Source organism: Botryllus schlosseri, chromosome 13, assembly GCF_051294905.1.
Source record: "Botryllus schlosseri isolate E-star chromosome 13, Bs_hap1, whole genome shotgun sequence".
Lineage (NCBI taxonomy): Eukaryota > Metazoa > Chordata > Ascidiacea > Stolidobranchia > Styelidae > Botryllus > Botryllus schlosseri.
Window position 1 is genome coordinate 5,278,493 of NC_137248.1, and position 16,368 is coordinate 5,294,860.

At 41.0% G+C, this 16,368-nt stretch overlaps 1 protein-coding gene across 1 annotated transcript; it reads left to right on the forward strand.

The window, feature by feature from the left end:
* The first annotated feature begins 8,825 nt into the window (after nucleotides 1–8,825).
* Nucleotides 8,826–15,527, forward strand: LOC145454776 (protein Wnt-5-like). The gene is made up of 6 exons (XM_080332757.1): nucleotides 8,826–11,917; nucleotides 11,986–12,224; nucleotides 12,585–12,724; nucleotides 12,855–13,007; nucleotides 14,008–14,628; nucleotides 15,223–15,527. The coding sequence occupies exons 1-5, from the start codon at nucleotides 11,850–11,852 to the stop codon at nucleotides 14,464–14,466; spliced, it is 1,059 nt and encodes a 352-aa protein (XP_080188883.1). The 5' UTR covers nucleotides 8,826–11,849; the 3' UTR covers nucleotides 14,467–14,628; nucleotides 15,223–15,527.
* Nucleotides 15,528–16,368: the final 841 nt, after the last annotated feature.

Consider the following 16,368-nt stretch of genomic DNA (forward strand, 5'->3'; position numbering starts at 1 on the left):
CCAGCGTCATGCGGAGAGTGGTCCGAGGTTTGAAAGCATGAAAAAGGTTCACAGTGCAGGACGCAGCAAGGTTCGTTTCTGAACTCGAGCATCTAAATGTCAGCGGTTCACAGTTCACATACATAACTCGATCGTGAACCGCGCGTTCACACCATCAATAGTGGAACGGTAGATCAAGATAGGGTGGGTTTTTGAATAAGTGTTGCACTTTTAATCTCACGTGGGCCGTGGCTACCAAGACCACTGACGCATCGACTGGTAAATCGAGATCGGCGTAATGATCGCCAGTGATCTAAATCAGAGTTCTCCAAACTGCGGTTGTTGTTGTTGTTGTAAGTATTGTAATATATGATGATCGGCTACTATGGCCTTTTACTACAGGTCTTAAGATCCAAACTGCGGTGACCGTGTAACGAATTTCAAGGGTCGTATAAGAGAGTAAAACAATTTCATATTGCACACGCACGATGAACCACTGCATTACGCGGTGTTTGAGAAACTAATGGCAGCAAATGTAAGTGGATGCTATGAATAATTGGATATATGGCGTCGCTAGAGTTGGAAGTGACAAAGCAAAACTCTGACGTCAAGAGATGTAGGAAACACCGCGGGTCGTCCAGGCCTAGTATGAAAGTAGCATTGTTATTCAAAAAAGCTTTAGTTGTGCGAGTAAACACCAGCAGTGGCTTGGTGTTTGATTTTAAGCCGCGTGTTTGCACAGCTATCACCATCTCGGACACTTTGATAAGGCTATCGGTCGATAGCAGAATAGTAGGGGTGGGATGGCAAGCAACGATAGCAGCAATGTGGATGCCGTTGCCTAACCGTCCCTAAAGGATTTTGGAGACCACCTCATCCTTCTCCTCAATCTATGGAAGTCAGTGGCGGACGGGGTATAAGGACAGGCGGCGGTAGGTGAGATGTTGAAAGATTATCGCCTTCGTCCTGCTCCATGCTGGATTATCGTAAAATTTCGTTTCTTCGTACTTCTTTGGTTAGTTCACTATCAATTCTGAACATCACAAGATTGCGATAACACGAAAAAAGAGGAAGAAGTCGAAACGACTTGGAGTAGTATGGTTACCATATATCATCCTTCAGGAGGATTTGCCCTCCTTATTCAGGAAATCGAAAATCTTCACCCAGGACGCCTCCCAGGACGTCCGCCTTTTTGGGAACTCGTCCTCCTATATAGCTTCGACAGCCAGGCTAATGGTCAGGCAAACTAAAAATCGCCATAAATGACGTGAAATCAACAATGCGGATGTTAGGGCGGGTCATTCTGGAGTAGGACTGAAAAAATGATACAGAGCATTATAGTATAAAGTGGGTCATTCGGGAAATCGAGCCGGAAAATTACCTTCTTTTACTCCACCCAACAAGATTTCTCGTAAAAATTTAGAATCAGCAGTGTTCTAGTCCGGTAATCTAAATTTTGGCTTTTTTAAAAAGTGTAGCATACTCCTTTCCGGATCCCAAAATATGGTACTCCTATCGAGTGGGCTATTGTTTTAATCAAATATACCCACCTTGGCTTACAATATGAAAATAAGATGCTTGCACACTGTACAGTGTACAGTGCACACTGATAACATTTAAAGAACTGGCGACGGGGAGACACCAAATTTCTGAAAGTTTCATCATAGTGTCCTATATGGTGTCGACGCAACAATGCTGTCTGGCGAAACGAGAGAGTAGCTCAAGAGAAAAAGAGCCAGACAGCATTGTTCAGCATTGTTGCGTCCCAATCCCAATCTCCATAACAATCAAAAATTCGAGGCTGATTGTGGGAGTTCCAGGGCCACGGAATAAAATTTATATTTTCGTAATCAGTGCAGAGTCAGCTTTCGATTGATACCCGTTTTACCAAATTTAATGCTCGGAAAGTCGGTCAAAAATGACCGTCAAATTGCCTGTAGCCAAATGAAAATTGTGACGTGTACAATTTCATTGAGGCGTGAGATTTGCCTGTGTCGACACCATATAGGACACTATGGTTTCATTAAAGTCTTCGGACTATATATCTGGAGAGACTAGCAACTTGATACAGGTCAAATCCACTCAATTATTTTTAAATAATATATTTGCTTTATTTAATAGCGAATGTAATTTGTTTTTCATTATATTCCATTTTATCAAGGTTTGTTTGCATTGTGATAAAGCCATGTTTTGGTAAAGTACCAGCTTTCTCAGATCGAGCATTCTTCGTTCGTAAAAGATTGTTAAAGGATATGTTAGGATGGACTGATTTAGAATGCTCTCCTAGCGTTAAGGGCTTCGTACGGCAATAAAATTCTTAGGTAGAAGGCACTTGTGGCTGTTGTATCCATCGCCGTGAGTGATCCTGATCATGAAAAACTAATCGAAAGCTTCGCAGTACTTTCTTTTACATTTCTTTATATTGGATGATAAGATAACTTGATATAGACAAAATTAGGCAAAATTTCATTGACCCACAAATAAAACACTAAGATTTTAATTGACATTTCAGGAACCTCTTGAAACTAGTGCACGAATTACGGTTCTACCTACAGTCTTTCCGTCACAGACGGCTAGGCTATATATTTTCGGTTGTTGGCTGACATCTGACGGCACGCAGTTGTCGTCGATGGTTGAGTCAGAGCTAATAGGACAACGTTTCGTTCTGTAAATCATAATTATCATATAACGCTTTTTGTTGTCATTCAGCATATGATGGAAATGGGTTGTCCATGTGAATCAATCTCGTCAATAAACTCATCGTCATAATATCGTCCTCTGCAACTCTCACCTTCACCATATGTCATCCTTTACTCCAACTTCTGGCAGATACAGTCCTGATCCCTCCATACATGCCCAAATCGCCATAATACCTTAGTCGGGCTTCTCCAACTTTACATCAAAAAAGTTCGGCATGGGATGTGCCTCGTATAGCCCGATACCTATTTTGCATAGTATAGTCACTTGGATAGTGAGTGGGTATCCATCAGAGATGAGCATGGATTAGGATTAGGTTTTGAAAAAACAGGATTTGTAAAATTTTGTCGGATTTGGATTGGATTTGGACTAGACATATTTTTCAGAACGGATTAGGATTTGGATTGGATTTACATATTTTCTGGGAGATTGAAATGTCGTGTGGCGAATGGCGACAAACTTTATTCAGATCAGTTATTAATGTACTTATGGTTACTAAGTTATCTTGAACCAAGTGAATCGTTACTTGTGAAAGAAAATTTTCGAATCCCTCCATTGCATAAATTAGTATTTTTTCTAAATTTCCAGTTGGAATCGGATTAGGATTGGACATGGACTTGAATATGAAAAAGTTATGGATTAGGATATGGATTTGGATTTGAAGGTTTGGATTTGGATTGGATTAGGACATAGAAATTTCAAATTCGCTCATCTCTGGTATCCATATGTAATATATAATATTGTTATCCTTAGATGTGTTACCTCAAGTTCAGTCTCGTGGCATTTTACAACAGCAGAGGTCTCCAACCAATACATCATCATAGCTCATGACCATCATCAGCAGTATCAGTATCAGTTTATTAATAATTTTATCATTTCAAAACACCATATAAATCGTCTCCGTTGATTAAAACTGCTATCCTCCTATCACAACTGTTACGTCCGATATATGTGATTTCTGGATTACTATCCTCATCTTCAAATTGCGGTTCGTAGTCGATCCCAAGGAATTAAACTGTTCTACTTTCTCAGTCTCTGGATCATTGTCTGTCGCAGCTGTGCCAAAACAATTCATTTCCATGTAATGCGGTCTTATTGTGACCTTCATTGTTCAATTGTTCATTCCTTTCGTTTAAAGGGCGCATCCCATATATTGATTAAGAAATGTATGTGGTAGTTTTAGGAGATGTGTATAGTTGCATATTCTATTGTATCTATCATTTTTCAATTATAACTGCCCAAATCGTGTTACGATGAAAACAGAAATGCGTTGCCATTGCCAACATGACGTGTCGGAACGTTGAAAAGGACTCGAGATAGTTCTGTCGGTAGATGGTAATATAGAGCCGAATGAAAGTAAACTTTCCGTGGCGGGACTTGAAATTTCCGCGTAAACAGGCATTCACGCAGTGTTAGTTTTCGTTGATAACAATAAGTACTTGGTACTAATGATATTTACTACGCCCAGGGACCCACAAATGTAAGTTCGAAATGATGATAATGATTGCCTAGCAGAGAGGCTCGATCAATATTCACTTGGCATTGGTGATTAAGTGATATCCTGACAGATATATATGTGTGTGCGTGTGATAAAGAGTGTGTGTGTGTGAGAGAGAGAGAGAGAGAGAGAGAGTGAAGATCCTTACAAATATTAATAGGTCAAACATCATCGGTAAATGTGATTTCTGAAAGCCCCGTGTAAGCAAGCGCCTCAATGCCTTATTGGAGATTGTTCGTTCAATGTTCATGCTCCGGATAACATGTAAACGTCGAGTCGCATTAACGAGTTAAACTAGAACAGAGTACCGTTTTAAGTTACCGAGGTAGTGGACACTTCAATTGGGAATAAAGTATAAGCGCAGTACGACTTCCGTAGTTTCACCAAACAATTTACATCCGCCAGCGATCGCTTTCCACGTAAACGTCTGCAGGAATCCACCCGCAATGTCAAGGGTTAAGAGAGGAGGAGGCATCATCAAATCTGGACGAAAGTAGTTGTGACCGTGTTTGACAAAGGCGCAACCGTTTACTAACAAATGAACATGACATCCGCCTTGTCGAACAGAACGGAAAACTATTGTCGTCCTTCGAGTGCTGAGTGATGTGTGAACACAATGTGACGCATTCGGTCTCGAGGGCACAGCGCCGGGGCTAATTACCGTGAAACCGTTCCCTTGACAACCGAAAAAGACCGTTGATCCCACTATGAAGTGTGTGAAGCAAAAAATATCGAGGAATTGAACGCTATGCTGATCGTAATGGCAATGGTGGATTTTAATAATATAGTGACATGTCCCTAAAATCAATTTTCATTGGATTACAAAACCATGGGTCATATGTAGTGTAGGGCGATTTTTTTACATGTTGAAATAAGTCGAAGCTGCGTGAAAATTGCAACCTGCATTTCGTCTGTGTCATAGATTTTTCACAGTCGGTGAACGTATCATTTGACATTTTCCAGCTTATAGCCTACTTTATATGCATACCGTTGTAAACGGCTAATTTTCTGCTCATTGTGAATCATAACCGGTCAAATGACACAAAGAGGTTGACATGGTGTTATGCTCAACGTACCACACTACCCCAACTGAAGTAACACTGCGTGGGCATTGCATGGTACTTATATCGCGAGGCGCATGATGAAAAATTGTGATGTAGACAGCATTGTCAGAATGAAGCAACACGGTGTGTGACCACTCACCAGCAGTGTACGCACAACTTCAGTGTTATCAGCCAACAACTGCTGCTGTTGAACGTTATTTCTTCATTTTTGAGAAGCTACTTAGTAAAAACAGACACTTTCTACTCGAGAATGTAGTAAAGTACCTTTCGTTGTACTACAACAAATTTCAATCATTTCTACCAGGGTTGTAACCAAGTCACAAGGCTCCGAGTCACAAGTCAATCTCACTTTTATATTTTTGACTCGAGTCAAGTCGAGTCATTTTCAATTCCCACCGAGTCAAGTCCAAGTCCAAGTCAGCGAACAGAGGATCGAGTCCGAGTCATGGTATTATGACTCGAGTCCGAGTCCAAGTCATTGTGTTGACTGCTCAGTTTCCAGTTAAGGTCTTCCTAAACCTACTTTTTGACCTCTGTTTGGTGATATTGAATGGTTCGCATTTATAATATATCAATTTTCCTCACTTTTAGCAGTTTCTGGTCGCATTTTCAAGCACCAGTACCAACAAACGAAATCCCAATAGTGTGTTGGCTTCGAAATTACAATGAAATGTCGGTCTTCGCCGTCTGAATCTCGAGTCATTGACTTGCTTCGAGTCATGCGCAATGACTCGAGTCCAAGTCGAGTCAATACACAGATTGACTCGAGTCGAGTCGAGTCATTTCCGTATTTTGAGAAAATGACTCGAGTCGAGTCGAGTCATCCGAAAATCGTGACTCGAGTCTGACTCGAGTCATTACAACCCTGATTTCTACCATAATACGTGACTACTGGAATTCTTCATAGGGCCATATTTTGTTAAAATAAAGTTTTCCATGTCAAACTACTTCGTAAGGACAGAAAGTTCCGGCCAGAAATGAAGATAAGCTGTACTGTGCGAAAACGCCTAATTTGCATACTTGAGGTTAAATTTTGCCAGAATTAAGTTTTTTAAGGTAAAAAAAAAATTAGGTCAAAATCTTCCGGATTTCAGGTAACAAAATTCGCCCTGGATGATATGGTTGCAATGCATATTCCTATAGAATAACATATAGGCCAACGGTTCCAACCTTTTTTTAGACACGCCCCCTTTTATGATAGTGAAAAGTTTCACGCCCCCCTTTTCGTCATATTGCAAAATCCAACCGGGATGCTAGCAACCCCAACAGATTGTTTGATGGAATGGAAGGTTATGACTGTTAATGAGAGAATTCAAAAATATGAAATTCGGTCTATATATAGAGAAACACGCGTGATATGGCGGTAAATCGCGCAGAGCGCGAAACATTTCAGTTGACCGCTTCTTCGCGCCCCCTTCAGATGCTTTCAACCCCCCTAAGGGTTGCGCGCCCCCCGGGTTGAGAGCCACTGAAGGCCTATTCATTCTAGGTAGCTTAACGGTGAAATTGGTAAACTGTTGTTGATGACTTCTACCCCTAATATCATTGGTTCACGGCCTTTTTGATAAGCTGTTGGTGACTAAAATAATGAGTCATTCCTTTCGTACAGTCCAAATCACGGCCTCGGTAACGAAAATAAGAACAAATCTTAGTAATAAGGATTGCATGTCAACCTGGCATATAGGGATCCTCATCCGATTAGATTTATTATTAATAGTCATCAATGTCATTTAATATATACACTTGTACACTGTACAATCTCATAAATGTTGGGTCATATGCGGCCACTTTGACACGATTGTGGTTAGAATCATCCTGAAGTGGCATGAGAAATAACATCACCTATATAATGATGTAATTGGTCACATCAGACTGGAGTAGTGCCTGATTGCGTACCCAGTTTACCGAAGCCCAATTGGCATTTCATGAGCGTTAAAATCGAATCATATCATTATCATTTATCGTTGTCGGTGGGATTGACCAAAGTGAAATGAGAAAAGTGCGAGCTTAGCTATGAAATATCTGGCGACGTGCAGTAAATGTTAGTTGGGTACCAACTCAGCACGTTGTTCGGAGCCGATACCAGCTATACATTAAGGCTTTCTCTCATCCTGCTCGCGGGAGGAACTTCTTGGCCAACGATTTTTATCGCACAATCTGTACAAAATCTTAGACAAACAACTCATATCTATAGGCTTACACAATCCTAGTTCAGCCGCGATTTGTATTCGCTTCTTGATGCGATTCAAAATACATGGATTACATCGAACTCCGCTGCGCTATAAATGGCAAAAATAGCATTACGCCATCCTGCAACACGGCATTAAGACTTTGATCGCAAATATTTCAGAAAAATACGCGCTATGAAACGGATCGGGTTACCCTGTAAATTTGGCGCCCCGGTGTTGCTATGCGGCCGACCTTTCATATCAAATCATTCCGGAACAATGAAAGCTATTCAATGTTAAAATCACATACGGATAGTATTGCTATTAAAATCCGATAAATGTTGTTGACTGTACGCAAAGAAATATTATGCAGTGCAATATGCACGCTGCACACTGTCCTATATAATGAAAGAATTCCATCCATGTTGAAAATTTGTATCATCGTATATCTTCAAAGCAATAAGTCGATATCGTGTCTGCCGTACCGTAAACCCGAATTCGAGGCATTGGGCTTGAAGGGAAGTCAACTTGGCTCCTGTAGATTTCACTTGAATAATAATGTATTGAGACTTATCTTCGTTCTTAAAGCAATTTTCTATCACCACCAAATTCGGATTAACATGACGCTAACCCGCCATTATAATTAACATTGATATAATCTGTAGATGAAACGCAGAAATTATCCACCCTTCCAACGAACACCTTGGTCGAATTACTTGTCTCTCGATGCACGATGGTGTACCCAAAGTGCGTCCAAGTTCACGGCTGGTATATTAAGACGCGTTTCTTCAATTTTTGGCGATTTCTCTGTGTGCAAGAGATGCCAATGCCTTGCACATAATTCACGTGCACACTGCAGACGCACACCCTTGACCGGCCTGCGTAATTCTTAAAGGGAGAACACCGCAGAGCACTTGCAGCGAAAGGTATCACCAAGAATGAAAACCAAATTAGGCCATATGTTTCACTCTTTTATTAATTTCATTATCCCCCAAATTACAGCATTCTTACCAAACGATTGCTCTGCAGAGCAGTAAATCCACTGAGTCAACCGCAATATCGCTGCCCAACCCAAAAGAGAGCAAATTTCGTTTACGGTCCGTTGCTCGCGCAGTATCAACACCGGCCAAAAGAAAATCTAGAAATTGACCCTGCGCCAGCCCTCCCATGTGGAAATTGCCTTTCCACTCGGATAATTCGGAGATGATATGATTATTTCATGACCTTATCTGAGCCGTGCCGTACTCGCGCAACGTACATACTTCTGTTTAAAATATGATAGCCGTCTTTGTCCTGCAAATATTTATCCTAAAACAATAATCTTGCACGGAAATTCCTAATGTTATGAAGCACTTGACCAAGACGAAAGAATTTGGGGCTTCTCATGGCAACGTGCTGGGTAGGTTTTGCGTTTTTACCGAAATTGGCAGCAGTTCTTAACGAAATATACGATGACAGTTGCAGCGCATGAAGAAACAAACGTTTATTCAGACTTAGATACACGACGGACCGTGTTCATTCAAGAACGACTCATGCTTGATCAGGTCCGAGCTTGTTTTAAAAGGGAACTAATGACAATTATAATATTTTGTTCAGGTTGCAGCATGTTATACTGAAACGCGGAAGTATTTATATCGAGCGGAAAACTATAGCTCACAAAGCTGTGTGCTATAGACGTCACTTCATGCAATATAGTATTTATTCGAATACTATAATTTATAGATCTGCGGGGTTTGAAAGTGTAATACCATCAATTTGAAGTTGTGTTCTGCAAGGATGCATTCAAAGTGTTTGTAAATCAGCTTTCGCTTGTAGCAGTATCATCACACGATGGTGTTTTTTCAAGTTTACGTAGTATTAACGCGTCAACTATAGTAAATAAGCATTACCACAGACTACATTTGTAAGAATTAAATTCATGGAATGTGTAAATCCTTCATATAGGCCTACTGTGAGGGTATTGACGCAGCCTGAGAGGAAAGGCGCGAATGCCCCCCACCAATATTCGACTTGGGAATCATAACATAAGTTGTTTTCACTATACCACAACGGATATCCGTATTGAAAATCCACCCCTCGCATTTTGCAATCGAGTATATGCATATGGGGTCATTTTAGCCGCCTCGTTGTATCATGACCACATTTTTCTTATAGTTGTGAGCTCTATACATCACTTACTCTTTCTTCCAGACTAACACCAGAATAGTTCATAACAGCGCCCAGAGTCATATGTATAGCTATCGGACTCATTCATAAAATACCCGAAGCTTGGAGTTGTCAGAAATGTTGCATAAACCACCGCATATCTCCGTCCTCGATCAAATACCTGCGACAGTTTTGTTATCCACCAGCGCAACCGACAAAAAACATCAAATATCAATTTCACGGGGATTGGCCCTCTGGTGCCGTGCGAGTTTACTGCCCGCCCCCACCCATTACGTGGCGCGCTGATGGAAAGGCACTGGGAAAGAAGATCTGGATAGAAGACGTCAACAGCGCTATTCACCGCATCAATTACATCTCTCGCACGCACGATAGCGCTTCATCATTTGCCAGCGCGACTAATTAATATCGACGACGTATCTATTGCGTGCTATGCGATAACCGCACCGCTCGCATGGGAATATATTCAAAGCTCAATCAATCATTTGTCGACCGGTGAAGTTATCAGGAATGCCTATCCCGTGTATAGGAACCAGGCTAAATTCCTGGATGGGAAAATCGACGAAATTACGTCGAATTTAGCATATCCCCAATGTTATGTACATATATACCGTCGGTTTTCCGATTCTATTTCATAAGACGCGTTCCGGGCAGCTGTGAGCAAATACTATTTTTAGAAATAGGGATATTGGGTATTTGGAGAAATATAATGATTGTAAACTGAATTTTTCTCGAAAATAGAAATATGAGATTCGAGAGATGAAATTTATACGATTGGTAGTTTTGTTGACTTGCACGCATCGTGAACAATCCAAATTAACGGGAAAGTCAGCATAACTAATCGGTGGAAACTGCAACGCAGGCGTGTAGGTTGTTATTATTCACCGCTGCAAACGCCTGCCGGATGGTAACCTTCGATTATGGTTTGTGTTTCCGGCTATTTGCCACTATGCACTTCCGATCTAATAACCAATTGTGCTCGGGAGTCCGCGATAAACAACAAAGGTGTTATATTCACGCCGGGAACACGTACAGCAAACACCCTGGACACCCTCAACTGATAAATCGAGATTATTGACTTCTGACATGAGCGATTGTCGAGAATTCTAAATTGTATATTATCAATTGTTGGTCGTAAAGTCTTTTCACAGTTCGTGACTTTACAAGTAGACTTTGCGTCATGAATAAATGCCAGATTTCTTTTATCCTTCATTTTTTTTCTGCATCGAACTTCGAGACCCGGGTTTGAAGTGAAGCGAAGCGAATCAAAACTTTGATGTAAAAGTGTCTTCAATGTACTCAAATCTTCAGTCGCGCTGCGAGTAGCATTTAAGTTAGGGGGCACAATAGACTTCTGTATATCGAGGCAACTTGAGAGTTTGATACATTTTTGGTCTCTGATTCAAGTCCGTTTTTCAATCAGGAAATATTTTCGATGAATAATTGTTATATCCGAGGATGCGATCTATGATTGATGAATTCGGCTTTTGCAATTCAATAATATTTGACTAATTCGACTATTTTGTGAATATCATCGACTTCTTCAATACCGTAAGTTACCATACGAAAACTTGTAATAGCGAGTCATTGTATTTACGAGCCAATATGAAAAAAAAATGATAATTTAGTTGCAGAATAGAATTTTAGACGATTAATTCGTTATGTTTTCGCACTTTGTTGTGTATTTCGCACGACACATACTTGAGACGGTTGTAAACTTGCATCGTCAACAGTGCTTGATTTGATCGCAGGCCTTTCTGCCGAAAAATGTGTTTGACACAATAGCTTACGCGATTACTTGTTAGAGTACTTAGACACATAAATTTGGATTACAAAAAGCTTCGCAAAACACGCGTTCCTCCAAATTCAGTCACTTTCTCATCGTTCCGGGAAAGTGAAATCGCGCCGATAATTACAGTTTACGAATATCTAAAGTGGAAAAATAACTTGTAGCGCTATTGTCGAGAACGAAAGAAAATAGCAGGTTGCGTGCATTTGCGACATGGGAGCATTAGGTCGAGGTTTATTAAACACACCGCCCGGCATTTATAACCCGCCGGTGGCGACATTGAAAACTCCAACAGCAACCTGCAATTATAAATGGAAGGACTGCTCTCGAAATCACGCATAAATTACAGCAAACTATATAAAATAGTTGAGCGTTTTCACTGTGTTCATTGTACTGCTGCGAACGTCTGAGGAATGATCGAACATCCAATTGTCACACAGATCGCTGAATAGGCCAATTCAGTGTAAAGAAACCCGCTTTGAAGTGTCAACATGGAGATTCTTAACAGATTATTTATCTTACTCGTAATCAACGTGACTTCAGTAAAGCCGCATTGGTGGTGAGTGACTCTTCGCTAAGCAGCTTCCAAAAGCCTACAATTCAACGTTCAATATATTATTTTCTCAGGTCAATGACTGTGCGGCAGCCGACGGACGATGTTGTTTATAGAAGATTCTCAGCGTGCGAGACTGAAGGTCTGTCGCGCAACCAGAAGGCTCTCTGTATGAGATATTACAGCCACATGGGCTACGTCAGCGACGGGGCGCGAACGGGGATACATGAATGTCAGCACCAATTCAAAGGTCATAGGTGGAACTGCTCGACTGTGAATGATAATTCCGTCTTTGGCAAAGTTATCAAAACAGGTTAGTGTGAAAAAACAGATCATTATTGACATGCTCGTACATACAATTCGTTAGTCCGCTGGTCTGATCCGTCTAGCGCACGGTTTTATGTATGGGAACTCCAGTGCTTTATTTCAATCACACACTGTCGATTGTCGAATTACAAGTGCGATAAGAACCGTGCTAGCACATATAAGTTTTTTGGGTCTCTCGTAATGAAACCACTTCCTTGTTTTCGGGAATAGCATGACAAAATAAACGTGGGATGTGACCCGGATTGTCGATATTTCATTGGGATAGTACCGGAACATGATCCACATCTTTTATCTTCACCAGTTACAAGTTTATATACGTGACGAATGTCTAAATATGCATTTGCAGGTAGCAGAGAGACGGCTTTCACCTACGCAGTGGCGTCGGCTGGAGTACTGTATTCAGTCGCAAAAGCGTGTCGAGGCGATACTCTGCCTGGGTGTGGATGTAGCGAGCAGGCACGGCCGGAGGGACTCAATGAGGATTGGGTAAGAAGTTACAGATATTCACTCAGTTTGTCCTGTACTGTCCGTGCTTAGATCCAGCGAAATTCGTGATCATCGTGGCGAATCTATACAGTGCTGATATCTAACATTGAGCGTTTGATTGTTCGTATAGGTATGGGACGGATGTGGGGATGATACGAACTACGCCTACGGATTTTCCAGAGAGTTCATCGACGCGCACGAGCGCGACAATTTGTCCCCGAGAGGAAAAAAGAAGAAGGCCAGGAAACAAATGAACCTTCATAACAACGAAGCTGGCAGAATGGTAAGTGGCTTCCTATACTGCGGTCTATTCCAACTACATTTGAACATCGTGATGATGCAGGCGTCGATAAGAGACGTTGGCGTCAGCAATTTTATAATTGAAACCACCTTGTTTGTGGTGGAAACACGAACCTCCCTACTTCTTCAAGTGGGTTCGAGTGCATTGTAATTCAAACATTGCCTACAACCAACTCCAGCGAAGGTGCCAGTAAATGGAGTTGTTTGTTTCGGAAATATCATAGCATGCGACACCCAGCGGAAACGAGGGTCTACATTTACGTGGGTCGTGTTTAGACGAATTCCGTATCCACTTATGGTTGTTGCATTGGCCTACTGCAAGAATGCGCAGAGAAATCTTTCCATTCGTATCCTACGCGAGCGAAATTCCATATGTCATACATCAACGGTCACTTCTGTGTGTATCATTGACAGTGTATATCCAGTTAAACATATTCCCTTAGCTGCTAGTCTTGCAATTGTAAATGTCGTGCATGCCTGCGGATAGTCCCATACTACATGTATCTTACACATAACGCAAAGCAACTTGTAATTTATACTGTAAAAATGCAAAAAGGAAGCAAGAATTTCCTTTCCTGACAAGAGCAGTATCCCGAGTGCCGTTCTTTATAGCAGTGGTTCCCAACGCGTTTTTTAGGCCGACCCTTTTCAAATGATAGTTCAGATCGGTATAATCCTGCGACAAAAACCAATAGTCATAATATATTTACTGTATGTATACACTACGCAATGTTTCATGTTTCATGGTGTATATATTTTCATTATTTGTGATCTCGTTATGTTTTAAATTATATTTATATCATTTGTTCGCTTTAGTTACAATACGCCTGAAAAGGCGAACCTAAAAATAATCACGCGATCCACCGAACTAGAGGGTACACGTAGAAAGTCAATGTCTTTTGCGAGACTATCCTTCACCCTCCATAGTAACCCAATAATTGCAATGCAACAGTAAATAAAGAATATCAATCAATTTCTTCCAGATGGTAGTCCGACTAACAAGACCATCGTGCAAATGTCATGGAGTTTCGGGATCGTGCAATTTGAAGAGCTGTTGGATGAAGCTGCCCGATTTCCGACAAGTTGGCAGCAAGCTGCGACGACAGCACAAAGTCGCCGTGAAAATGACCACCACGAAAAAGGGCACTTTAAAGCCGCGAAGGGCGTCCCACGAGGCACCGGCTATAACGGATTTAATCTACATCGAATCGTCGCCCGACTACTGCAAAAAGAATTCCAGGACTGGGGTGCCGGGCACGAGAGGACGCGAATGCGTTTTAAACTCGAAAGGACTCGACGGGTGCGGGTTGCTTTGCTGCGGTAGAGGGTACACGCAGAAAGAGATAACTTACGACGTTCAGTGTCATTGCAAGTTCCAGTGGTGCTGCAGTGTTCGGTGCGACACTTGCACGCGGCAGATTACGAAGTATTTTTGCAACTGAAACAAATTTCAACTCAGCAAAATCGAAAGGAGCCGGCCGTCGGACTTCAAGACATCACTGTGAAAGAATGAAGCGGACTTCTGATGACGTACGATCGCGTGTGAAGGGAGATGTATCTTATGAACTCGTGGGCAGCAAATTTATGGTTACAATATACTACAGGTAATTTTTCTCCATGGATATAAGGTTTAAGTATATAGTCTTTATAAAGTATACTTATTGCGGACAGGTAATGAACCGCTGAAATTTGATATGCAGGTTTGAGTGAAGTAATGTTACGAATTATAAATGTAGGAAATTATAAATAGATGAAGGTCGATCCTGCAGGGGCAATTGAGTACTAAAATTTCGTAGCAAGCCACTTCAAGTCAAAGACACCGTTCTCGCCAACTGTGAAGGTTCCTATAATAAATCTATCTGTCCTGAGAATTGAAATCAATTTTCCTTGAAGCCGGAGATCCGGTTTGTCATGATGAAATCATTCCTTTTGACATGGGACGTCAACAAATAATATGGCATGCCGTGTAATTTCGGCAGCACGCAATTTTACCAGCACATGGGAATCTGAAGTGGAAAAATGTCACCACAATAATAACATGAACTATCATATATTATTGTCATCTGTGAATTCCTTGTGTATATTATTATAAGGATCTGTGCACATTTTAATGAAATATTGCTTTATTGAGCAACAGTTAATTAAGTACAGATCAAGTTTTATCCACAAAGATGCTAATGTATGTTATTGTATTTCAGAATCTTGCTTGCTGTGATACTGCATTGATGATGTATATGCCAGCAAGTCCATCTGTCGGTGCAGCCTGAAAAGTTCATGAATACAGTTTCACTTAATCACGAAAATATATATTTATTTAATTTAATTATACGCTCAAGTGCGGGATCACCAGAAAAGGGGGCGATATATCAAATAGTTATTTGTTTGGCTGGCCAAATTTTCATGTATTGTTACAATGCATTTATGATTTTTTCTGTGACTCTACAATACATTTCGCATCGCTTCAATTTCTTCTTTTATATAAAATTAAAAGATTCTACATCTTTCTATACTGTCTCATGACTCAAAATAAGTATGCTGTAGCGGACACATTGTCAGCCACCTGCATTCAATCTCTCTGGCAGCAGCGACGTAGAAAATTCCTACGCGGCCACGATGTGCCAGACAGTATATAAGGTTCGTTGCGTTAGCAATGTGTTAGATTATAAGTAATCCGTTAGTAAACAGATGGATCTTTAGCTAAAGTGCGCGTTGTCATCAACAAAGCAAAGAAGATATTTCGGGATTTGCATCAAAATATCAAAGAGGCAGCGTATTAATACGGTGTAACGCCGCCGAGTTAGGGAGAATACTGTGGTAAACCCATGAGAGACCGTTCTGGTTGAAGTATCTGCAGATTTCGAATATCCGCCGCAGTATTATTAAGCGACAGCAACAAATTGAGCAATATACCCGAAGTTACGATGCAGTTTATTTCTCTTTACGAAAAATACATAATTGCAATCGAAGTCTAATGAATCGTCTCTAGATTTTACAATATTACACATGTTATCGCTACAGACATATCAAACCACCGTCCTTGACAAAAATAACCTTGCATTGTGGAATTGAATATCACGAAAATGCTGCTGTCGTTTCTGGTAAATAATTCGGAAAATTTTACACGGTTGTATATCCTATAGAGATTGCGGTGTACGGTTGCGCGTATACGGTGTATAGACAGGCTGTGTTCAGGCAAGTATTTATTCCGACGTGGGAAAATGCTCCGGTAAAATGCCAGCGAAAATTGTTTTGTTATTGGTATCAACATCCACGGTTGCCACCTGATTTTTCAACGTATAGGTTTGTAAATGGTCGAGTGCCTCGATGGTAACATATCATTCATC

Bases quoted from the DNA above. Each gene is read 5' to 3' on its own strand.
- LOC145454776 (XM_080332757.1), top strand. From the start codon at position 11,850: ATGGAGATTCTTAACAGATTATTTATCTTACTCGTAATCAACGTGACT. The intron at 12,725-12,854 runs GTAAGAAGTTAC...TTGTTCGTATAG, and splicing joins AGGGACTCAATGAGGATTGG to GTATGGGACGGATGTGGGGA. The intron at 13,008-14,007 runs GTAAGTGGCTTC...AATTTCTTCCAG, and splicing joins ACAACGAAGCTGGCAGAATG to ATGGTAGTCCGACTAACAAG.